Source organism: Amphiprion ocellaris, chromosome 23 (assembly GCF_022539595.1).
Source record: "Amphiprion ocellaris isolate individual 3 ecotype Okinawa chromosome 23, ASM2253959v1, whole genome shotgun sequence".
In the NCBI taxonomy this organism is placed as follows: Eukaryota; Metazoa; Chordata; class Actinopteri; family Pomacentridae; genus Amphiprion; species Amphiprion ocellaris.
In genome coordinates, this window is record NC_072788.1 from 10,068,685 (window position 1) to 10,095,167 (window position 26,483).

The 26,483-nt window shown below is 38.6% G+C and overlaps 1 protein-coding gene across 2 annotated transcripts in view; it reads left to right on the plus strand.

Moving 5' to 3' along the window:
- kcnip4a (potassium voltage-gated channel interacting protein 4a) overlaps positions 1-26,483 on the plus strand; it is a 140,496-nt gene that overhangs the window by 12,780 nt on the left and 101,233 nt on the right. The window contains exons 1-2 of one of the 2 annotated variants that reach the window (XM_035945097.2): positions 4,477-4,597; positions 5,468-5,619. The exons of the other annotated variant lie outside the window; for it this stretch is intronic. Of the exons in view, the coding sequence (XP_035800990.1) occupies positions 5,481-5,619 (139 nt within the window). The 5' untranslated portion in view covers positions 4,477-4,597; positions 5,468-5,480. Of the gene's footprint in view, positions 1-4,476; positions 4,598-5,467; positions 5,620-26,483 lie in introns of those variants that run through there. 2 annotated transcript variants of the gene reach the window in all.

Consider the following 26,483-nt stretch of genomic DNA (forward strand, 5'->3'; position numbering starts at 1 on the left):
TAGACTGCAGACCCTCTGAATAATAAAGCTGTCTATTTAAGCTTGCTCTTGTTTTCGTTAACTCTGCGCTTGTTAACTTCATAAGGTTAGCTTGGTGGAGGAATATAATTGTGTTTGTTCCCTCTCTTTGCTACTGGAGAGGTTTTCTTTACGTGAATACTGCCTGAGACAAAAACAAGTCTACTGAACCCTCTTCAAGGCTTCCTGAGATGTTTGGGGATCATCGCTTCACTTATTGCATTAACAAGCCCGTAGTGCATTAATGTCGGGTTCTTTTTTGAGTTAGTGTGTTTGTAAAGTGGTATCAGTTACCTGTGATGTTGCTTTGGTACATATGATCCTCCCTCATCCTGCTGCTATTCACTTATATAGAATAGCTGGTGTTGATCATGAATTACTTTCTTCGCCGTTGTATATGCTTCTTCAGGTGTTTGTGTTTTTGAGATATTTTCATGCTTTTGGTTTACTTAGTGATGAAATACAATTAAAATTAACATTTTTATAAAAGCTGAATTACTTTTGCACAAATATCCTTTAATGATGTGGCTTGTTTTGGCTCAGTTTTGTGTTGACTTTGTGTAATTTCAAGTCTTTTAATGGAGGATAATCTTGTACATTATCACAACCCTGCAACCATTCATTTTTTAATTTATTTTTTTATTTTGCTCCAATACCATGAGTTTATTTGAGAGCTTCCTTTATGTGTTCACTTTTATAATTTTGTTTAAATGCTGTGCTTCTGTTCTGGGGTTTACACTGCAGCTGTTCTCACCACTGACGACGTTGATGGCCATTTGCTTATCACTGCTCCGTTTCATGAGAAATGAGTGTTTGGTTTCTTAATAACCACACAGTTGCTGGTGCCCATTCTGCACATAATTGAATCTATATCTAATGCAGTCTTTGTAGGGAATTGGGAGAGATTTGTGTTGCAAAATCTCCTCCATGGTGCAGGAATGCACAAAGTTGGAACTTAGATGTCAACTCTGTACATACTTTTAATATGATCTAACTCTAAATTGATGCCACATGAGCTGGCTGGCTGAATTGATTTCAGATAACATTAAAGTGAAATGCCTCTAACACAAGTGAGGGGTGTCTATATTTGAGGACTAATGAAGATTAAAGTGTGCAAGGGATCTACATGCTCGCTTGCATATCTTACACACAAACCACATAGCACCTAAAAGGCTACACTGAGCAGCTAATGTATGTGGATTGTATTTCAGTCATTTTCATGGGTTGGCTTGAGCGGGACAGATAATCGTAACTGAGATGATGAGATGGGAATAGTACAACGCCCATCCCCCACTTACATTCAGATTTCTTTGCTTGGCCATAAGCTTGTAGCTAATGTCTAAAGAGATTGTGTTATAATAATGAGGATGTTGCAGGTTCAGTCCTTGTTGAAGCTTATCACCTCCACTAAACCAAATTTACATCTCACACATCTCTCAAGAAAGGAACTTGGTTGTGTAAAACAAAACTGTGAAGATACAAAGATATGCTTACATGTGAGTCAGAAGCCAACCCCAGCTGCTGTGTATCATCCAGTACAAACTGTGATTGACAGCTCCAGTTGCTAATCACAGGTGCAGAGAATGTTTTCTTTCTGAAGAGGGTGGGTACACCAGTAGCTGATTTTCAGAGAAAAACTCCAGTAGCTGTACAGTCATGGTTAAATGAACTATGTTTGCAGTATTTTGAGGTGAAAAAATGTGAAAAGGGTGCAATATGGGACCTTTAATTTCATATTGATAACCACTTTTGTGATAAGTTTGACTATTACTCATCTCAAACCTCTTTTACTGCTATTTTTAAATGTGTTATGGACATTAGGAACAGTAATATATATAATAATTAAATTGATTCCTAAGTCGGCCACACCTGGTTGTAGAGTTGAGTTGTCTTCAGTTCAGGTGATCTTGAATATCAATGTGCGGTAGGCTTGAATATCAACAGCTTCTTGAATGTAAATTATTCAGTATCTGGGACAAAGCTTTCAAGCCCCCTCCCTCTGGATGTGCTCGGCTAAAAAGTGCTACCACAGAATGTATATTTATGCAAACATATATTACATGCCGTGACACAGTGACCAATCTGTTAGCCTGTTTCAGTCACGAGTGAGTGTTGGCCTGCTGGGAGAACATGGCTTTATTCCCAGTTCTCTATCCAGGCCCCCCTTTCGTCTTCTCAGGTACAGAATATGTCCTGATCATCTCATGGGAAGCAATTACATTTAGCATTGCTGTCTCTCCTTTAGCATAGCCATCTATTACGGTGCAGGAATTAATCTTATGTGCATTTGAATGTAAGCTTAAGCCCGTTTGGCCATTGACCAGGTGCAAAATCATTTGCATATGATGTGTAGAAACTTATGACAGTTACTGTATGTTGTAACGTAAAAGGATGGCAGTGAGTGCTGACAGAAATCCTACAGCCAACATTTTCTGGAGGGCATTAACACTGTGGTCATAAATTCAGGGTAGTAAAGTCTTTGCAGTACTGCCTGTGCAGCGGTATACATCATCTTTAAGCAAAGACCTAAGTACAACATTTTTAAATAAGTACCAAATTTACCTACATCCTCCTATCAGTTTAAAAGGGCTTCAGATCATTCAAACTGTAATGACACTATAAGTATCATAAATTAGTAGCTTGTTAATTGAAACAAAAACTATTTAGTGCAGATATCAAAGTGTAGGATCAGATCCAAGACTCCTTAAACAGCTGCAGAAATGTAGCAAAATATTGATGGTACAACATAGTTTTTCCTCATTCTTATTGCGGGCTGGATATCATCTCAGGTCTCTGAAGTTTATGAGCCAGTTTACATTTTGATCTAAACTGAAATGTTGCATTGTAAAAACTACTAGACTATGAGATGGATTTCCTTTGACCTTTCATCAAGCATCACAATGAAGTCACATTTTTCACTTATCCAGTTAAATTTCTTATCAGGTGCAGTGTATTTGTAATATTTGTACAAAGGCTTTCTTTAAGCCAATAATAGTAGGTAACATCGGTGGTGTTGGATGTTGTTTCTCAGGAATAACTGGTTGTATTGTGATGTGAGTTTAGTGCAGATGTGCAGAAATAATTGGTGAGTCCGTAGGTTTTTCTTTACTGCCAACTTTAAGTCAAATTATTAATTTGCTAAAATGCTAGGTAAAACTAATGAATTTTCCATGAGCCTCAGTTTGAGTTGGTGTTAATTCGCAAATTTTAACATAAATTAAGACCGTGAACATGACGAAACATCAGCATGTCCGCATTTGTAGAGATGTCATAAGAACTGATCCTTTGATACTAAGTTGATACCAAAATTCTAAAAATAGAATTGTGTTTGTTTTTCTTTTGTACAGTAGGTGCCGTAGATGCCACATGTGCTGGAGATACTGGACAATGACAAAAAACGTGAAATGGCAGCAAGTCCAGTTACAGATGTGTGAAAAAACTAACCAAGAGTCAGGTATGAAGTAATTTTACCTTTGCAGTCAGTGATTGAGGACAAGTTATAGACCATTTGCATCTCAACATCTGGTACATATGACAGAACCTCTGGTAGTGTGATATCCTGAGTTTGTCTCATCATTGGCCCCAAAGAAATTAAAATACATTAGCATGCTGATGTGGCCATTTAACTCAAAGGTCTATTGTGCCTAAGTACAGTCTTATTCACGCTATCATGACTGTTGCAAATTTTTGAGGAGTTAAACATACCAGTATAGATATGTTGTCCAAAAAGTTTCATATATATGCTAGCTATATTGCACAAGAAAATGAGTGGGACATTATTTTTTAACTTTGCAGCAATATGTTTCACAAGCTAGTTAGCAGCTTACAATGAAGACGCCGCTTGACTCCGCACCATACTCTACTACATGTGCAGTAGACAGTGTGGGAAATATTTATAACAGTGGAGTCTGAGCTTTGCTGGACAAACTGCTCTAAATGACTATCTTTTTTCTGCATTATTCTCATTACAAATGAAAAGTTTTCACATTAGCACATGTTGAACATAGAAACCGATACTGATTTATATGTGATAGATGGATAATGGCTGATATTGTCAGTCGGGTTCTACACAAACAATATTCAATTTACTGTTTCAGTACCAGTTTCTTGTCACAACTAACAAAGCTTGATGAAATATGACTGTATATTTTCCTAATTGTGACCTGCGATCTGTTCGAGTGGACATGCAAAGTATGTGCTTTTGTGTGGTGAGGGTTTTCTTGTGTTTTAAGAGGTTCAAGGAGGATGATCAGAGGTCTCCATTGTAAATGTAGCCACCAGCACCTCTGACTAGCTCCTCTTCCTCTGAATATGAATAAAACACACATATATAGACTTTAAACTTGAAGCCAAAGCTACAGTGTCTCCTTCCAGTGCTCTCTCTCTCCCCCCCATTCATTCACTCGCTCTGCTTCACGGTACGCTCCTCGCTCTCCTCCTCTTCTTTCTCCTCCTCCTTCCACCCCTTTAACACTCTGTTGATCAGCTCAGGAAAGGGAAAGTGCTTGTGTGAAACCTGAGGATCACTAGCAGTCTGAGGAAGCAGAGAGAGCGCACACATCGTGTTTTAACCTGCAAGGTAAGATGATGCCCAAAGGAACAATTGATGACAGTTGGTCCATACATTGGACCTTAAATTTCTATTCTTTGAAGGGTGTAAACTGTCTGATCCTACAAAGAGCAAAAGCCTTGCAGTCAGTGCAGACTGAATGATTTGTGATCTGTTGATGTCTGAAACTTCTGCTCTTGCAACGGGACCTTCATGGGTGACTGTGATCATAGTAGTGAGTGAGGTAGGATATCACCACGTCATGTTTTATTCAGCGTCAGAAAATTTTGTTCATTTTACTATGAGATAACTGTCTGGAGACACAATTTTTGCCTTTTGTAAATTAAAAATCTCAGGCAGAATAAAAGCAAAGCACTGCAGCCATTTTGCAGTAAGACGATCTGTACTTACTTTTACCTCCTATCGTCCAAAAGCTGGGAAATTATCATGCCTTTTTAAAACAATGGCTCAGAAGACAAGTATTTTCCAGTTCAAAAAGGGCACGTTGAAATGTCTCGCATATCATTATGTCCATGTATAACCGAGGGCAAAGAAAATATTCCACATTAACATATGCTCTCTTGTGTATTGCCTGACTTGTGACAGTTTATTTTGCATGCTGCAGTGACTGTGGCTATTTGTTGCTATTTCAGCCTCTTGACCTTTACCAGAAGCTGTGAATGGGTCATCTTTTAAATTATGAGGCTAATAATAATCACCACTTGTTTACAATATACAGCAAAATCTTGTTTATTGCAGTCTCATAACACCTGCTTGTGGGTTTGTGCTTCATGCTCGGAGATGGCTTTTTGAAAATTGCCCAAATAATTAGCTGATTATTTGCACAGAATTGATTGCCTATTGTCCTTGTAAATAATTGCAGACTGTATTTTACAATAGTGAGGTTCCAGCCATGTGTACACCAACCAAGAGAGCCCAGTGGAGGGAGGACCTGCAGCATTTCCGTAAAGACCATGGCATATCCAAGAAAGTCCTCCTCAACTGCTGCTTGGTGCGGCGCATCATCACCTGGGCCTCCCCAAGTCCCAAAGGTACAAAAACGGCAGATTTATGCCTCCAGATGAGCAGAAAAAAAATAGCCAAGTAGTCTGTGCAATCTGTGCAAATTATGATAAATCGCCTCCCATTCATTGTGCAGTTGGTTGTCAACTAAATAGTCTTGATTCTGGACTGTTTTTAGCACAAATCTCAACAGATTGCCTGATTTAAATAAAGTTGTTCGAAGTGAATTTCATTGTGTGTAGCAGTGAAAGTGAAATTGAATTGCTTTTGCTTGTGTTAGTGGCTTGACCTTGTAAGTAAGTGACTAATGAAGCATTTTTCCATGACACTGAAGTGGCATTATAGTGTGCATGGAAGCAGGAGCAGCCATTGTTGCAATGCACTGAGAGCTAGTCTGTTAAGATATAATCCCTGCAACGTGGATGAGATCAGTTACAAGACACCAGTTAAATATCAGCTTTCTTACAGAGGAAAAGTTAAATGTTTGTATGGCTAAGAATGTAGTTTGCAGACATTAATTATCGACAGGCTGGTGGATTTAACTATTTTATGCCACCGGGACATTGCTGCAAATGCAAATTACAAATACACATTTTTGAGACTGGATTTAACAGTTACGCTGTACACTCACTGGTTGAGTTTTGACGAGAAGAAATGTAGCAAAATCATCCAGAATGTCCAAAAACCACTCAGCTGTCAACACTATTTAAAACACATTCACATGATATTGATCCTTTCTTCCTTCACCTCACAGAATGTACGATTTTACTGGAATGAAAAATGATCAGAATAAATTGCACCGTGAGTCCCAGCTGACAGCCCCTGTAAGTTAATTCACTTTGAACCTAGCTCAGCATTGATTACTTCTCAAGTTAGATATTCACAATGGCCATATAGCCCCATAGAATAAGATTTACAGCTACATTTTCTCACCCCAGAAACAGGCTGTAAAATACAGAGAGAAAACAGTGGGCCTTTTACATGCATCAAGGGCTATATTAGAAAATACATTCCCTCCTGTGATAAAATGTGGTTAGTTTTGTGCTATAATTGAGATTTTTCGTCATCAATTTTTAACTAAACTTAATGAGAAATAAAAGTCATAGTAGTTATTTTTTCCTTGAGGCTAATTTCGCTAATATTTTTGCTTTTCTTGCTACATGATATGTGAAGATCCTTTTGTTCTAGAAGTAGTGATATTGGGAGCTAATCTTTTACAGTGGTTATATGGCAAAAATACACAGATTTAGATTCTAAATCTGGATACACATACAGATTTAGATTGTGGTTTCTATCCTTATCTATCCTTTGTTGCTATCTATTAATAGCACTTCTTTAGTTCCTATCATTGTTATATCTCAGTGACATGTCAAGCATAACCATAAAACATGGCACTTTTTTCTAATTGACAGGTGCTCTCCCTTACTGTTGTGGCTTGTCAGTAGTTAAGATAAATGAGTGTTGTTTGGGTGTGATTTAGCGTGCTATTAAACAGTCATGAGTAGCACTGTGGGGATTCCAAAATGACATCTGCAGTAAAGATTTTTCTGCAGGGGTAAAACAACAACAGAAGGCCTGCAAAACAATGGTCCTTGTCATGAATAAGAAAAGCAGCATTATGAATATTCACCCACTGTGGAAAAAAGAGAAAGCTTTCTTCATTTTGTATTGATTAGATTGGTGTGTATGGGGCAGGTGCAGTTCTTAGATTACATAATAAGTGTAGTTTTTCCAACTAGTTTGGCTTGGTTTGGAAACTCCTGTGTGGGCACAGTTGTCATTTGAATCTATACCTCTAATAACATCAAGCTGGCTATCACAGCTGGAGCCACAGAAGGACCCAGGTGTTTCTGTCAGCCACACTGGAATTAGACTTTCATTCCTTTTGATGCTGCTTTTCATCGAAAACATGCTGCCCTCCTAGAGCAGGCTGCATTTTTAGGCTGCCTTAAGTTTCAGCTGAAGGTAGCTGAAAAAGAATACAATCTTATACTGCAGAAGGCATGATGGATAACTTGGATTTGCTTCTCTTTTTTCTTTGTCTGTTGTCTGTATTTAATGTAGACATCATGACAAATTCAATTCTTTTGAGTCACAAGGTAACACAGCAACAGTTTTGGATTTCAAGCTTCCTCGGCATATGCTTTGCTTGTAGGTGTTGTTGTCATTAGGAGGCATGTCAGACTAATAATGTTATCCCCCTGTGTTGCCCAGAATAACCTCACAGCAAGTAGATGATCACACTATAAACCTGCCAGGTGGCAGTCGTACCCTCTGGATGTTGGAGCAGGCTCCAGAAAATGAGCACGCTCGATAAAGCGAGTGTTTCTAGAAATACACGAACCTCATGTTGTGTTCCCGGGACAGTCGTCTGGTATGAGAGAGCGTTTTACAAATCCCTGCTGTCTCTATGACGCACTCAAACGGGTCATTAGTTTTATTCACAGAGGGGGGAAAAAAACACACAGTCACGAAATGTTTCCAGCCTGTTTTTTGATTACATGTCTATGTAACAAGTTGATAATTGACTGTTAACTGGTTTTTAACCAAGCTTATTGAGAAGCAACTGGGCATTTTGCTCATTGTGGTGGATTAACACACTAGATGATAGACTATTTCTATGCATTATACTCTTATCTTATGTTTTGGATGACAGTAAGTCGAGTTGTGCTAGGCATTTCTATTGGTTTTTACAATAATTTGGGAGAAAATCACCTGATTTTGTTTAGATACTTGGTAGAAATCCATGATTGCACCTCATCTGTCCTGCCAGGAGAGGGCAGCAAGCTACAGTACTAAAAAAATGTCAAATGATGTACGGTTTGTAGCATTCAGAGCTCTTTAGCAGCAGTGCTTTGAACATATTAGCAGTTTTTTTTCGAACAAATGAATTACTGTATTTGTTCAACATTTGCTGCAGCAGTGCCTGAAAAACACAACCTGCCAGAAAAACAAAAAAAATCAAAGTAAAAATAAGCTTGTAGTCTGGTTTAAAGATGACAAATGTGGATTCCCAATCATGCATCTTGCTGCAGTTGCTTAGTGTTTTATCATACTTAAATTACAGTGTTACATACAAGGGTGGGCACAGTTTCAGCACCAGTACAATCCAATATAATTCAATACAACAGCCCCGCAAGATGAGACCCGCCCTGAAGCCATCATATGTCTTTTAACACTCAGGTAGTGTTACTGTCATAAATTGTCTGAATGTCTGCACTGCAGCAGTAATTCACTGGCCCCAAATGCACTCACTGTAGCTAAGATGCAGCTCTTTCCTGATAGTGGCACAGCACAATAATGAAATATGATGACAGGGAAAGTATGAATATGGATGCCAGGCTAGCATTCTGCTTTATGATTGGACATCAAAAATATAGAGTGGAGCGTATCGTTGTGTTCATCAGCAGCAAATATCACTCGAGCGGGATTTGCAGCTCTGGCAAGTTGTTCCATTTCACAGGCATTCTCTGCAGAAGATAAGAAAGCTGTTTTGATTAATTTCCAGCTTGGTCTTTGTCAGCAGATACCACAAGATACACACAACCTCTGTGTGTTTTAGTGTGATATGAAACAAGTATGTATTTTAAGAAGTCGCCCAGTGAAAAGTCTAGAGTGCAATTGTCATTTAATTCCAATTTTATTCCACCTGCCGACCCACAATCACCATAGCTTTTGATATGCAATATAAACTTGCATTTCCTTGTCCCAGTTTCTTTTTTTCTATAGTCCATTCACTTGTATGCTGCTGTAGTACTCTCCATAGCTTTACCTCTGCAGCTATATAACCCCACCACCTTGAGACTCCATTTCAGGGTCATGTCCTCCAAAAAGCACAGAACTGGCCAATTTGATTTACCTCTGCTTGGGCCAAGTCACTGGTAATGAATCCTCATGAGGATGTTGTTCCTCAGACCAAAAAAAACCCTCTAGATTTTTAAATTCTTCACGTTAAGATAAATTGCCACCTTTTTTTTTTTTTTTTGTGGCCAAATCCCTCTGCTTCTCCTCGCTAATTTGCAATTAACTGCAAATTTTCTCGCTGTGTGATACCACATCCAACACCATGGTGAAGCTTATTGCTTAAAGGACCCATAAACCTTGAGATATAATGTCATGTTGCTGTATCTTGAAGAATGTGTTAGATATCATCATGAGTCCTGGGGTGTGTGTCCTTGATGAGCATAGTTCTGTCCACTGATATCCTCCACACATTTTCTTCAATGAGAAATCACAAATCGACCAGTAGCTTTAGGGCAAATGTCTGCTTTTGGTAAAGCAACTCTCTTTCCATTTTAATCTGTTTTCCCACTTGGTCAAGAGTGCGAGCCTCTGTAGGACTAAGGTGGAAATGGGAAAAGGCAATGATGGATTAAGGGGGAAGTTAAGGCAGCATGCTGCCTCTCAGTTGGGAAAAGAAGGGGAATAAAATGAGCGATTGCCCAGAGACTGCTGGCTTCTTGAGATGCAGACGTGTCCTAGTGTTGTCATTCATTTGATTCATATGTTGTGAAAATGGCTGCTGGAGAATGAGTGGAGGGGATCCAACAGTGATATCTTTCCCTGACATTAATCTTATTCATAGTGCTAGCTAGTACTGGTGACAGCCAGGGAGGACATGCTGTTTACAACAAACGGGCTCCAAGATGATGATGAAGAATTAGTTGAAATGCTTTCTCTGTATATTTGTAATGTTGCGTATATTTCACTTGCAGAGGTGTAATAGCAGCTGGGCTTTGTTCAGTTGGACACATTGTTTTGTACAGTATTAAAATGAATGTTTTTTCAGCTCAGAGAATAAATTCAGTGCATAAACTATGTGCTAGTAATTGCGTAATGCTGTGAGTGCCCTCCCTAATAACTCTATATATGGCTTAATTCTCACCAAGTCCAAGCACACATCGTCTGAGAAGCACTTTCCATTATGTCACACCACAGTGGGTCTGCCATTCTCTTTCTCAGCTCCGGCCTCGACCTGCACCCCTCTGTTGATAAACAGGGATTAGCAGCTAATAGCCGAGGATTAGTTGGAGAATAGGCAACCCCGGTGAACCATGTTGTTTGTAAAACACTTTAAAGTAGCCTGTTGAGAGACAATGACACTCACACTCCATCCTGTCAATTGGATACAGTTAACCGAGATGCCGGACAGTTCAACACGTGACTGTGTACTGGCCTCAGCTGTAACCCAGCCGGGGCCTGCGGTCCCAGCTACACGAGGAACTCATTCTACACGTCATTAAAGATGCATTTCTTGCCACATGCAGGTGTTTTTCCATAGACTTGACAGTGTGTCTTTCTGAAGGCACACCACGTGTACTGCTGAAACATAGATTAGTCAGTTGACAGAAAATCAGTTTTGGTAATCAATTAAATTCGGTTAACATCTCTTCATGGTCTGCTAGCTGTCCGTTCTGTGTGTGCGCGTTGAATTTTTCATATTTTTGTAAATCCAATGTTGGCTCATAGCCCTGGCTTTGTTAATGGGAAACAAACAAAGTGGCTCTAAGTGATCAACACTACACTATTCCAGTGTGTCTCGTGCATATTCCAACTCATGCACAGGATAGGTTGAAAGCAAGGCCAGAGGTGGAGGGTAACTCTCACACATCTAAACTATCTAAATATCAGAGATCTTACTCCAGAATCACAAACCCCACCTTTAATTTAGGTTGTCTAATATACAAAGTTCATGTTTTAATTTTTTGGAATCTGATTCCCTGTATGCGTCCCCAGTGTGCCTGAAGACCCACCAAAAAGGAATAAAACACCATTATTTTCTCTACTTAATCAATCAAAAAGAGTGTGTTGGAATGAGCCATTCACATTTGCAGCATCTTAGGTTGTCATAAACAAACACATAATCTATCATAGCAACGCATATAAACTAAATGTAAAGAACGTTTTACCAAATTATCAGCTAACTATTAAGAAATGTCTCATTACATTCACAAATAAGTCTCTCCTTGGTTCAATTATGGTTTAAACGTATATGGTCTAGCTCTTGTGTTTTCGTCACCAGTCTTATTGATTCTCTTGCTTCATTTTTTTCGGGGTATTTACAATAGTAGCACAAAAGGCACAGCCCTCTTAAACTTGGACACATTGAAGAGAAGTCAAATTTAAACTAAAATTTTAAAAATAAATAGCTATGAAATCTTGAAATACAAATAACAATTGAAGCATTAACTTAAAATCATTTTGATTATTTATTGCTCTATAGAATATTTCTTTGATGAGTTGTTTAGTATGTAGAGTGTAAAATGAAGTGAAAAGCATCATCACAGTTTTGCAGAGCCCAAGCTGATGTATTGAAATCACCACCCAACAGTCCAATATTTATTTTACTACCATCAAAGACCAAGAAAAATGGAAGATATTCCTATTTCCGAAGTATAAACCAGTTTATTATCGACATACTCTCTTAAGAAATAGCCTCCAATCAATGAGAATTGATTGGAAATTTTTGTCAGAATCAATGACAAAACATTTTGTCAGTTGATTAATCTACAGAAGTGATATTCCAACTAATTCATATTGCACTTACAAAGTTGGGCAACTTGTGAAAGATAGCTTGTGTTATAAAATTAATGATTTTGATGAACATTGTGTATATATACTTCGTTTTAGTCCTCAGAACAAAACACTGGATGTTAAGCCACTGAGGAAGGGCATTATTCAGCTGTTTTCATAACCATATTAGTAATACTTCTAATGAGTGAACTAGACAGTACAGTTTGTGGAGTCGATTCACTCTTTCAGCTTGAACCATAAATATTTTTGCTGTTTTCTGTAGTTTTGTATCGCTGTAAACTGATTGTCTTTGCTGAGGTTTAACTACAGTTTTATCCAAGATACAGCACATCAATGATTCTTATGCCATTTAGTCATCATCATGAGAGAGAAAAATAATACTTTGAAAAAATGGAAATTTAAACATGAGCAATGTGACACTGCAGACTCCATATACTGGAGAAGATTATGTGGTAAAATGTAGACCGTAAGACCAGTAGATTGTTTTTTCAGCTGAATATCTATAGGCAAACTGAAGGTGCCACCTTTGACACTCGGAAATTGTGCGCAGGATTTTATACATTTATGCAAACCATTTATTGTTTAAAAAAAAAAATTTTAAAAAAAAGACAAATATAAATTTCAATGAGGAAAATCAGACAAGCAGCAGCAAAGGACAAGACAGAAAACGTTCTTATTAAATACAGTAGAAAGAAGAAATTTGCATGTGTATGTCGATAATGAATTTACTCCAGGAAAAGTTGGCATGAAGTTGTGGATGTCATTAATCATGAGCTGCTCATGACTTACCTTTAACCTGGCTATCTTGTTTTCTCCTCACGTCCTCCTTTCTCTTCGTGTCTGCTGGTGATACAGTGGTACGCTGGTAACCTACTTCAGTCGAGTGTTTGTATTCTAGCTGCAGCCTGGCCCTCTATAAATAGGCCCTCCTGATTGATACCCAGAGCAGTGAAACCTCGTAAGCCTTTTGGCTGCTGCAGGGCAGAAATGACTTTCTTGTGTCTGTGTCAGTTGGCTTTAACACACCTGTCCCTATCATGGTGTTATTTATCTCTGCTGCCTTTGTCAGGCACCATCCAAGCAGCAGGCAGAGGTTCACTAGCAATCCTGAAAGACCACGAGGGTTCATTCGAATTTCCCCCTGAGATGGTGTCTAATAAGCTGTGATGTATTTAATGTTCAATATGAAAGGTTCAGCATCTCTGGCTCACTGTAATGAGGTATTTCTGGGTATTTGGGTGCTTTGGGTAAAGACTTTTTAAAGTTTCTTCTAGCTTTGCAAAGTAATTATTTTAACAAGAAACAAAATGGATAGTCTAATCTATGCCCTGTTCATTAAATGATAGATTTTTACTTTTTTTTCCCTATAATTTGGCTCCATGTATGTCCTTACTACACACCTTACTCACCTCTGTCACAAACAGATGTTTTATGTTTCCTCCAACAGGAGCAGCTTTTTGCAATAAATCTGTAGTTACCAAAGGCAGCAGCCACAGGCTACTGAAATTCAAACCTAATGATCCAAGAATCTAAGGAAAGCAATGTCATAATGCAGCATTTTTGACAGCTTGTGTAGTAGTTCCCAATATGTGCGAAAAGAAAAAAACACAAACATCTTTTTTAATGCTGATTTGATGATTAAAACAGCCTTTAGTTCAGAACATCTCCGTCACAATCTAATGTTTTTTCCATGACATGCACATCATATGACATAGTGACATGTCTGCACAAGGTGTGGCTTGTATCAAGCTGTCACTGTGGGAAGAAACAGGAATGAGATTGAAATCCTACTGGGAGCATCCCAGTGAAACAGCAATTTAACAGTGTAGCTGCTCCCAAATGACAGAATTTCAGTTCTTCTTGCTTATCTGTGAATTACTGTGTATGTGTGTCAGGATTGCACAATAGAAAAATGTCATAATTGATCTATGGACATGTCATTTTGTGATATAAATCTGAAAGCAGGTTTTAGTTTTGGTTTAAATTACTTTTACTAAATGAATTGGACAAGTTTAATTGCCATCTGATCTGACTGAATAATAAATGTTAATTTAATTTCAAAAGTAAAAATAATTGTTTTTGGCAGTTTTGTGGTCGCATAAAATCTGTGCTGAAAGAAATAATACTGCTCAACTGCCATTGGATAGAGCAAACAAGTAACATGATTCAAATTGAGATGCAATTTTGAAAATTAAAGGGAAAAGCCAATACTTAGTGCACTCAACTGACATAATTTCAAGGTGCTTTATAAAAGACTGTCAGGTGATCCTGGTTTTATTGTGCTTCATATCTTGGCAGGAATCTGTTTGACATTTACAATTTTGTTAATTGAGTAATAAAATAATATGATATTGATTCAGGATGTTATAATTAGTCTGCAAAGAAAGCTTTTCCTTTTTAAGAATACATGTTTGCACTCTTGAGTCAGACCAAAATTAATAATTAAATGATGCAGCCTCATTAAGAAGTCGATTCACCACCCTGGTAGTACAGCAGATACATTTGGCTGGAGTTTGCTTCCATTATTACTGTCCTACACTCTGATCTACAGATACAAGGTTCTCCCCTCTGCTGAGCACAAGTTGTCATAATGCGAAATGGAAAACTTTTTAAGCCAAAATTCCGTTAAAATACAAATCACATTCTGGCAGGCTTTGAGAGCGATTCCAGCTTTCCAAGGGATTTCAATACTATTTGGGTTTGAATTGAAAGCCTTCTCTCCCAGTTTGTCTGTACTTTATGTGCCAGTTCCCTGTAGTTGAGCCCGTGAGCAGAGTTTGATACTGTAGAAGTGGAATCATCCTTACAGCAGTGCTAACACTGCAACCAAGAGGGACATCTGTGAGCAGATCCATAGTGCAAAGTGAAGAATAGAAGACATAGAGAAAGACATTTGAGACAATAGAGGATATGAGAGAGAAAGGGTAGAGTAATTAGCAAGAGACACGTGCGAGGAGTAGATAAGGACCATGCACGAATAGGAAAGGAGACAGAGACAGATGGCTGGAGGTGGAATTCTGTCTGAAATGGCAGAGAAAAGTTAGATTTTTACAGCTCAAAGCTGGCAGGCTGCAACAGAATAAAAACCTGTTCCTTTGAGACACCAGCAGAAATCTGTTGAACAGACTGGATCCTGCCGCAGCTGCTCTGATAAACCTGGACATGTAAGGCAGTATGTTAGCAACGAACACATAAACAACACCAAAGTTAAAGGACAAAAGTTCATGTTTCAGATCTGTAGTCTGTGTATGAAAGCAAAGGGCTGAGTAACAGAAAACTGCGTTTAGTTTGAATGTAAATGTGTTTGTAGTACAGAGAATCCAAAACTGTTGCATTAAAAGCTTCTGTTGAATGCTTCATCATAGTCATACCCCTCTTTACTTATTCATTGATCAGACTGGAGCTAGTGCAGACAATTTTGCGTATTTGTGTTTAAGTTATGAAAAATATGTGTAGTGCTGTAACTTTGAAGAGGATTATTTCTATTGAAAAAGAGCATTTTAACACCAGAGGAAAATTGCACATTTGGACTCCTGTGGTGGACTAACTGCTGCCATGCTAAGGGTTATGCCAAAAAAAAAAAAAAAACAGACTATTACTTTTATGCAGATATTATTAAGAACGTATCCCACTGAGCCCCAAAACCCACCAGTGGGTTTGCAACATATCTTATTCTTTTTAATATCGCAGAATTGACACCATTTATCAGAGTCAAAAACTGTAAAACCATAAACTACTCATCTCTTAACTGCAATTCCATTTGGAAAATGATCCAAATCTCAGCTTAAAATCATGGTACTCAGAAAAATCCCATTATTCAACCTGTCTAATTTAGAAATTTTATATAAAATAAATCGTTTGCACTAACCCAGTTCTGCTACAAACTAAAAAAAATATCTGCTCCTCTTGGTGCAACCATGAAACCATTAGTAACTCAGTTGCCAATTCAGCAACTGTTTGGCTGAACTGTATGCTGTGTTTACAGACATCAGATGGACAAGTATGGAAACATCTTAAAATGTGACTAATAAAGTATCTATAGTGTATGACAACACCATTTTTCCAAGCGTTGGTAGCACCTGTTGCACTTGATTTAATAAAAAAGTAAGAATTATGGTGCAGGACTTTATTGTTTAGGTAAAAATGAGACCACACTGAATAAAAATGTGACTAAAACTTCTTGAAACTGCAGGACACCATGACTTCTACAACATCCTTTTACAAATATTCTGTCTAATGGGGTTTGGACAGCAGGCCCTTAGACTTCTCTACATAAACTGCATATAATTAATCATGATTGACATACAGCAAAAGGACGGTAAATGAAATTTTAAGCCGCATTGGATGTCGAGGTGAACCACCAACCACACTCCCTATTCCAACAAATACATTTTCCATTTGTACATCTTGCAGTCTATAAATCATTTCTCAGTCGTAGTAGGAAGAGTTAATCTTTCCATCTCTTGAACCTCTTTGATGATTTCGAGACAGTTATCTGCTGTGGGTGTGTTGGGCCGTAACCATTTACGAGTGATTGCTTATTTAGCTGCCGCAGTGATTATTTTCAGGAGGCATCTGTCATTTCCTCTTATTCCTTCTGGCAGCTCTCCCAAATAAAGTGACATACAAACCAGCAGGATCTGTAGTCCAAGAATCTGCTGTGTGATTCTGCAGATATTACCTCAAACTAATGAAATCTTCTGGCAGGTCCAAAAAATGTGGCAATATCCCTACTGCTTCTCTTCATGTGTGGCTTATTGATATTAGAAATGTTTTTTAAATTAGTTATTAAAAAAATTATCATGGATTTTCCGTTGTAAGTCACACTAATAACAAGAAGAACAAGAGAACAAAGAGCAGAAACAACAATTTCGTCATTGTGTTACTGAAAAAGTCGTTTTTGTTACCAAAATGGACATTTTACTATATATTGCCAATATTGCCATATACTGAGTCCTATATTGGACATAAAATGTAATTTTTTTGTCAGCCCAAAACACAATTTGTCAATTTTCTTTGAAACTCCAATCTATGCCTTGCTCTTTGAAAATTACATTTCTGTTGCTATCATAGAGCTTACTGTGAAAGAAAGATCACTTTGTTATCTTTATGTCAAATTGAAGGTCTTCTTTTTTTGCTGCACAGTGGGAAATGGGTGTCTTATTAGTCTCTTGGTAACGTTGTTCAGATCCAGCATGGTCTTTTTAAGTGGCAGTTGGAGGTTTTTCCTCACTTTCAAGGTTGGGAATTTCTCACCCATGCAGCAACACATTAAGGGCAACCTCTATATTTGCTGCTCTGCTAATGGCACCAGTCCCATTTGTTCTCACTTGAGGGTAAAACCAGGAGTATCAGTGCTCCCAGTGGAACGAGGCCCATCCTTCTTAAGTAACTGTCGTAGTTTGTGCATGTCGGTCTATCAGCAGACCCCTGTGGAAATTGGGTCAACAAACCACACTAGGCCTCCTGCAAGAAAAACCAAACAAAATGAGGTCATGGAAAAGAGATGGTTCTCAGCTGGCCTGCAGAGCTTTTTAGCATGGCACAATATACGCTTTGTTATGACAGTTAACTCTGTCTTAACACTAACAGAGCCACTCAGGAGAATAAATTGTTCATTTGAGTCCTTGCTGCATGTTTGACACAATGGAACCTGCTTGAGTTACAGCGCCTATTATGGAGTAATAATACTTTTTCATTACACTCAGACTGTGTGCGTACAAGTCCGGATTGGTCCAGACTAAGTGTTCCGCCTCTTTGAATTATTAAGAGGGCTGTTAAATCAGCAAATAAACAGCTTTTTGTTGCACAATTTAGTGCATCATCTATACATTGGAACTCTGAATGATATATCTGCTTACAAGAAAACATGGTCGCTTCCAGTAACCATCAATTGAGGGATTGGCGCGCTTTTGCGAAACAGCGGACAATAGCCCACCACATAATCCCCTTGTGATATATTTTCTTGTACTTATAGGAGTGCTTACTGGCAATCCACTTCTGCTGATGAATTTCAAACCTGATGGCCTCCCAGTAATTTCAGGGCTAATGATCATCTGTACTCCATGGTGGTGGGATGTAATTTGCCCATTCCCACAGCAGCGAATAAATTGTTTTATTTTTCTCATCTTCAGGGCAGTCATTCAGTAAATAGCTTTTCGCTAGAGACAGAGTACAGCGTTTTGCCCCCCAGTGTTAAAAGGTTCAAAGGAAGCCTTCACGAATAGCTGCCGAATAAGTGAATTTAAAGTTTGTCGATGGCATGAGTGTGTAATATTTCAACTTGAAGTATATTCCGATCCCGCCACTGAACAACACATCGTAGATTAGGTTTGCAAATTTTCAGCAGCTGCACAGCTTCCAGGCGTAAATTAGATTAGACTAAATGTGTTGGACACATGAAGCAAATAAGTCTGAACCATTTTTCCTTTATCTAATAACCCGTAAAATTATGCAGTAAACATACCCCAGACTCCCCACAATATAGACTTGAGACTTAAAGCTTTTATGTAAAACAGTAACTTATCTACATGATTGGAGTGACTTGTTGACTGTAGTTGGAAGCTGCTGCTCAGTTTACACAGATGTCCTAGAAATGTACAAATACTGTCACACCATCTTTATCAGTCCTGGGAATGTTGTAATGAATTCAGGTAAAATTAGAGTCCAGGTGCAGTGGTGCATATAAGCAGGTATACGGTGGAAACTCACCTCGGGGCACATACGTCTAAAAAAAGACACAGATCCGCGTCGTGCACGTCTGGCTGCCAGCAATCATGTTACAGTGTTTCATGTAATCTCTGGTGTTTACTGCTTAGACTTTTGTTCCCTGGGTTTAGCCTCGAAGGCAGTGCCTGCTGCCAGACGACGTAAGACAAAACTGCACCAGGTTTGACGAGAAGTGCTGTCTTAGGGATAAATTCAGGGAACAGTTGTAGCTCACACAAATCCAAACGTTAAGCCCAAGCATCAACGGACATTTAAGCTTTAGGAACTGGTAAGATAAGGTAAGCTTTTATTAATCCAACAATGGGAAAATGTGCATTGTTACAACAAGAAAGAGGGTAGTGCAAACATTTAAGAAATATTAGCAGAAACACCAAAAAGAAATCTAAATATACTTAAATACTAGTTCAATAAATAACAGTATTGCACATATGAGGGTAATTCACAGATTCTTTCATGAATATAAATACTGAGAGAAGTATTTATATTGCACATTTTGTAGTATATGCACAAAAGTAGATATTGTATTTCTTAATTTTTGCTAAATATATTTTAAATTATTTGAATTCTTAGCGAAAATAAATCAGATAATTACTTAACAGGGTTATCTTGTATTTATTCCACAATGCAGTTTTTACAGAAGCATGGTTGTTCAAGTGTCATTTTTGGTCCGAAATAATTCCTGCAACACCTTAACCCTTGATAGATGTTTATGAAAAGCTCAAACTACAATGAGATATATGTCAACTCTTCAAACTAAAGAAAGGAGAGTTTTTGAGGGGCACACTGGAAAAAAGCCTCGTCTTGCAGAATAAGGTAATTTTCCCGGTCTTTGCCCTGGGGTTGTTAATAATACGAGAGACTATTCACCAAATCCTAATTGTTCCCTGGGGACTCAGAATGACTTTACTTGTGATATAATGGCATCTGCGATTTGAATATTGAGCAAGGTTATGTTATGCTCCCCCTACTGTACCTGCTTCAGCGCATATTTTACTTGCAAATCCATTTCGAATAGTGTAGTGTGTGAAATGAATATTGAGTATTTAGAATTAAATATTAAATGTCATGTGAGCTCAAAGCACCGCTGTATGTACAACCTCAAAGAGACACGAGCATGGCTGCAGGTTTGATGTAGTGTTGAATCAGCTGTGGTCGACCGCGACTTGTCCAGTCAGACAAGGTTCAGTGTGGTTGAGTTTTTGAGCTACATGTTCTTTTATTTAATGCTCCCTCAGTTGCTCCAGTCTCTGCATGGTCCATAACAATGGTAGTTAGTGAGCCTCTGTGGTTCTGCTCCAAATAAAAAACACCCACACAGCCATAAACTGAATCTCCAGCCTCGTATTTCTGGTCCTCTCCATCAATGCTCAGGGCTACCTCTGCCACATTATTAGTGAGCCAACAAAAGGTGGCCTTGGTGAATTTGCTCCAGCACACTATAGCTCTTATCAATGATTTAGTATGTCAGGATTAATGCTCACACTTCACCCAAATGCTCAGACTTGCTCCTTTTGGTTCAATGATTTCACTCTCCTGGACAAAAGGGGGACAAGAGTCAAACAAAGAGATGTCATTTTCCTTCCTGTACTGATAATATAAATCCTGTACGTATATAATGATGGTCTTTCCTGGCTCTACCTCTTATTGGCTCACGCTGAGTGCTCTGGAGAGTTTGAGCGAAAACTCAGATTTGCATAACCCACTCTCATATGTGTACCATTTACAACAACAGTCATGCAATTATTTTGAAAGCGTATCAAAGTAACAATATTTAAAGCGCGCATATTCAATTCTTGTGAGACAGAAGCTTTTATTTTTCCTTTGAAGAAAATAGGCTTGAGTGGCAGCTTCCTCAGCAGACTGAGCTGGAAGGAGATTGGTTGGCCAGCATGTCCAGATTGATGCCCGAGAAAATCTGTGATTCCATTCAAACCCAAGATTTGCATCTAATTCCACTCTATCAACAGCATTGTGAGCATTTCATGGCTGGCAATGAAAATATGGAGATAAAGCTGTGTCCATATGTATCGACATTTTTTATGTTGTTTGTACTAGGGAAACCAAATGCATTGCTTTTTTATGCGTGTTTCAGGCCAGATTTAGGAGTCAACCAGACATGCCATGAATACTTTCTGCAATTCCATGCGGCATTCTTTTGCATTTGCACCTTTAAAATAATGGTTATTTTCTAGGAAGTAGTATACTTTTTAAATTTAAGAGCACATATCAACTCTTTAAAATTAGTCATAAATTCATATTTGAAACATAAGCTTCAGCAGTTTTGTTTTTGTAGCAGGAATGGGTTTTTCTTTAGAGAAGCAAGTTAATCAAAAACCTCACAGTCTGGGACATTACCTTAACATGCAACACTGGACCAACTCCATTTCAAACAGAAGCAGCACTCTGCGGTGTAAACCACAATTTAAATGCCATCTACATTTCCCTGGTGGACACACTCTGCCCCCTTTTCCCCATCCAGACACCTGCAGATAATGATTTGAGATTCACGATGTCTGCGTCTTTACTGTGCCATCATAGTTGAGGACCTGGCTGGCCGGAGGAACAGTAAATATCAGGGACTGACGCTTTCCAGATCATTATTGTTTTTGCTCTCTGTGAAAATGAATGCTGACCTCTCACTTGATCAAGCTGAGTGATGAGGTTGTAGAAGGGAGGATGAAGTTCATTACTGTCCCTGGGCTCGATGCGTTCATTACTCACATGTACTGTGATTTCCTCCTTCTGTCCTCCCTTTTCATTCTCTTGTCTCTGCTCTCAACGCTCTTCAGTGTCAGTAATATAGTTAGGCTGGTGTTAAATGTCACAAGAAACCCCAAAATACCCTTGAAATCCATTGCAGCAAGGATTTTTTTTAAAGTTAAAGATGAGCAAGAGCTGTAACACCGGAAGCTGACATTCATCGTCTTAGCAGTGCTCATCGTGCCAGTTGATGTTCAAGCTGTGTAATGTAGGAGTTGTAGTCATCTGGGATTTTGTTTTACTCTAATGTTTCTCAGTTACTATCCACGCAGCAGATGGAAACCTCACGGTTTTGTGATCCAGTCACCTTTCTATGCTCTGCTTTTGTCAAGTCCCTTTCATTGCAGTGTAATGCGCCATTTATTTGAACACACAGGCAGTCGCTTAATTGTTTGTTGCTGGAATTCTTTTATTGTATGTTACTATACTCTACATGATTTTTGGTTGATGCCTAATAGATTCTCCTTTTGCTGACAAAAAACCTCTGATCTGTTGGGGCATGGAATGGACATTGACTTTATTGCTGGTAAATTCGTAATGCTAATCCTATAAACTGGAACACACTTTAGCTTTGCCATATCAATTCAATTCATTCATTCAATGTGAGTGTGGTTTGTTTTGGACCAACTATATAGGTATGGGAAAAGTGTAGATGTGTAGCTTTACACAGATCTGTACTTCATTGCCAGTTTTGGGGCGTTGATACAGAGCAAGTTGTAACCCAAAGCGTACCACATGTATAATAAATTAGACAAAACAGTTTCTGCCTGCAGTGGACAGTTATTTTTGTTATCAAGTAATGTGCAGATTATTGTTCAATTGTTAGTTTAATGTACTATTGTTTTGTCTAATAGATATAACAAAGACATGAAAAAATGCCTGATATCATGTCCTAAAGTCAGTTGGGATAGATTCAGATATATGAATATGTATACACAAATTTGTGTGACAATGTGATACACTCACAGATGGAGTCCTTGTTGGATGAAATGAAGCAATGACAACATTATATGTAGATCACATAAAGTAGACTGGTTTCAAAACCACTTAGTCCCTTCAAGAATACAGCTGCATTCATTGATCTCTGGAACTTTACAGTGCTTTAGCATGCGTGCTAACAAGATACTTCATCTGTGCTCATCTGTGCAAAATGCCACTCTTTATTAAGTAAAAGCATTATTTCAAGCATTAGCATCACCCGTCAGCGATGCTTGCAGGCAGGTCACCTGTATGCGTTATCAAGCTGCAGGGGCCCATGCATTAACTTCTTTGCCCTTACATTATAAGAAAGACAGCATGCTTTGCTCTTGGATAAGTCCACAAATTACACAGAAGGTCGCCTGCTCCGCTAACAGATGTAGGCAGTGCTGAATCTGGTTCGGAGCCAGAGGTGAAGAGCTGCCTTGACAGTGACTGAAATGCTAAATGCATGTGAAGGTGGTCCAAATTAATGTGTCATTGTTGGATTGGATTAGATTTTGAATGACAATAAATGAAGGATAAAAAATCTGACATTTTCAACTTCTGATACCAGTCTTTTATGCTCTGAGAAGTCATATTAACATTCATACAACTTTTATGTCCTTCTAGGACTTTATTTGTCATGAACGTAATGGCGGCGATCAAGCATACACATTGTTGGCAGGACTAGCAAGAAAGCATGAAGGACATTGTTCAGCGAAGGGATAATGAGGTGTAGGACCTCCATAAGGATTTAGAGAAATGCTTCGAGCAAAACTCCAAGCACCCATCATAAGTGTCCCGTATTTGAATGCATTTCAAAAGAAATGGCTCAACAGGATCACAGGTGAATGTGGCTCCAATGTCACTGCAAACTTAAGAGCCTCAGGGATTGGTTCAAACATCTAAAGACATCAACAAAAGAGGAATTTGTGGCTCATTTTGCACATCCAACCTTTTCAAACTGGTATTAGATATTGGCTATACTGAGTTCATAATGTGTGGAACAAAAAAAAAAAAGATCACATCTCTGCAGTAAATCAGAATTGAGCATTAAGCCTTGCAGTGTGGAAGTAGATTTTGTCAGCAGGCATTAATATGAGACCTAATGCCCCTTGAAAAAGAGCTGGAAGTAAATTTTCATATTCCAGAGCCTGCGAGAGGGAAGAAATAAAGCATTTAAAGAGGAGGTTCATCCTGTTTGGGGGCTGAGGTTTCTGTGTGAAGAGTTTTCTTGTACAGGCCCACTTTTCAGCTGGATATGAATGGATATACAAAGCAAGTCACCCTTATCAGTGTCTTGTTTGAGAGCCTTCATCTCCCCAAATAGCCCGGCAAGATACCTGAGTGCAGATAAAACGTCGGCAGCGAGTCCAAGGAGTAATGACAGAGATACACAGTACTGCGCTCTCATTGGGGAGGGAAGGGAGATAGCATGTCAGGTTTCACTGTGCCGTTATAAGTATCCCATCAGCAGATTTATAATGAAGGAGATTACGTACAATTTTCCATAATGACCTTTTCGAAACAAACTCTGCCTAATTCTAAAGAATGGTAATGAATGCCAATGAAGACAGGCTGCGGTGGGCATCTTGATAAGCATTCGGGCAGAGCACCATTTGAAATCTGCCATATGTTCGACATGATGATCCATCATTCTGTAAAGCAGAATGTACATACTGTATCGGCGTTGTCTGTGAAGTGCGTACAAAACAGGCGAATGGATTTTATCATGAGGAGGCCTCACATATGCTTTTCAGGAAGTGCCTTAAGGGAGCAGTTGCGCCAACATTAGTACACTGATGTCATAAGCAATTCATTACTGTCCTGAGATATCGACCTGCCTCTTATCTGCCACGACACCCTGCATTGTCACAGCTACTGTTAACGTTTTTGTTCCACAAAAGCACTCAATTCCTGTATTCCCTGTGTACGTTAGCATTAATGGAATGGGATGAACTGTTTTTTTCCCCCCTTCAAACACTCTTTTAATCCTTTAATGATTTAAAGTTAGTTCTCGCCTCTGCCTTTTAAATGAATCATCAGTATTACTGTTTGCAACAACTGGCTCAATAACAACACTTAAGTGTAGCAACTTCCTACATCTGAGCATCTTTCTCACCACCTATAGGTGGTGGTCTTTGGATCACTTCCATTTAGTTCATTATTCATTCACCTGTATATGGTATTAATATGAAAACTGAAAGGATTAGTGAATTGAAAGAAAGTCAGTTTTGATTTTTGCCAGCTGTGGCATCTCAGATTTGAAGACTTGTAGAATTTTTTGAACAGAAGGACCAATTTGATTAAATCACCATCCAACATTATCAGTCTGTTAAATGGCCGTTATCATCATACATCATTTCCATACATATGGGCCAGCTGGGACCTCCTCCACCTCCTAGTAGGTGCATTGTCATCTGTTCTAATCATTGCTAAACAGTGATTATACTGATATCGTAGGTGAATAAGTGCAAAATCACAACTCCATCACCATTAAATGGGGTGATACTGGTCGACTGAGTCTACTAGAATGTGGAAAAAAGTCCCTACTGCTCCATATGTATGGAAATGATGTGCAAAAATAACACTTATTAAATGCTATGATAGTATTTGAAAGGGTGAAATTAACTTGATTGGAGTTGAAATTTATAAAATACGGACAAAACATTGAAATCTGTCCGACTGAACTGGGGTAGAATGTGATGTACAAACTCTGAATAGAAATTACTTTTAAAAAATAAAACAATTTTTACTATTTCTGTACATTTTGCAGAAAAACAATATAATTTGCAGATTAGTGTCAGGTCAGTTGCATCCATTTTTGCTGGAGTGAAGGTTCAGTAAAAACACATGACCACGTTATTACCTCCTGGGTCAGAGGACAATTCGCTGCTCTTCTGCTGAGTTAGTCTTAGTCAACAAGGAGAAACAATTATCTGTCACTGCGCATTGATTAGTCATTGGTATATTGTTTGAAGTCTGCTTTGATGCGATTTGAATCTTCACCTTAACTCTCAGAATGCTAGTTTGTTTGCTGAAGAAGATGCAGCATTGATCATGTGTTTTATGAGGCTGTTAGTCTGCACTGGGTTCAAAGGCCTCCTCGAATGTCGCCGTTTTTTCTTCCTTGTGTGCCTTAACAACTCGGCTAACCTTTTTTCTAATGAAAGATTAACAAAATCGATCACCCATTTTTCTACTGACAGCATGTGAGTGCTTAATCTCTCTTTTAAGGCTGCTATAGCAACCATTTGGCTTGTTAGCTTTAGTGTGTTGCATCTCATGAGGCAGCACTCCTGTCTTCATCCAGGCCCAGTATTAAAAGCGATTTAGTCGAGCAAAACATAATACTGCTCATCCAATCTGTTTCTTTGCAAATATATTTTGGTCCATTAACTTTTAAACTTTAAGTGTTTTATACTTTGGCAGGCATTTGCCTTTAAGCAAAACTATAAACCTCATGTGGACAGCCGAGAGCTGCACTACACTCAGAACTTCCTGACTGAAAGTATGAGCAGGACATAAATGAGAAACTCGACAGCTCACTCATCCTCTGCTTTACAAGAAGGTTCTTTTTAAAAGCTTGGCTCTATGTTGATAAGGTGTTTTGGTCATTTTAGCCTGGACGCTCCAAAATGTGTCGAATTGAATTTTTGCCGCGTTAGATGTAGGTTTTACTGCCTCTGTTAAAGTGGATATGGATTCTGAGATTGTTGCTAAAGCACATGCTGTTCATCTTCCAAGATATTTTTTGTTATTTATCTGCAGATGACTGTCGAGCTCATTGCTGTGAGAATGTCATTTTACTGTCATTGTGCGCACTTGGCAGTGATCTGTCATGTTACCACCTTATTTTAAGGCTCATAAAAATGTGTTTTCAGTAAACAATTCCGGGCAGAGAGCCCAG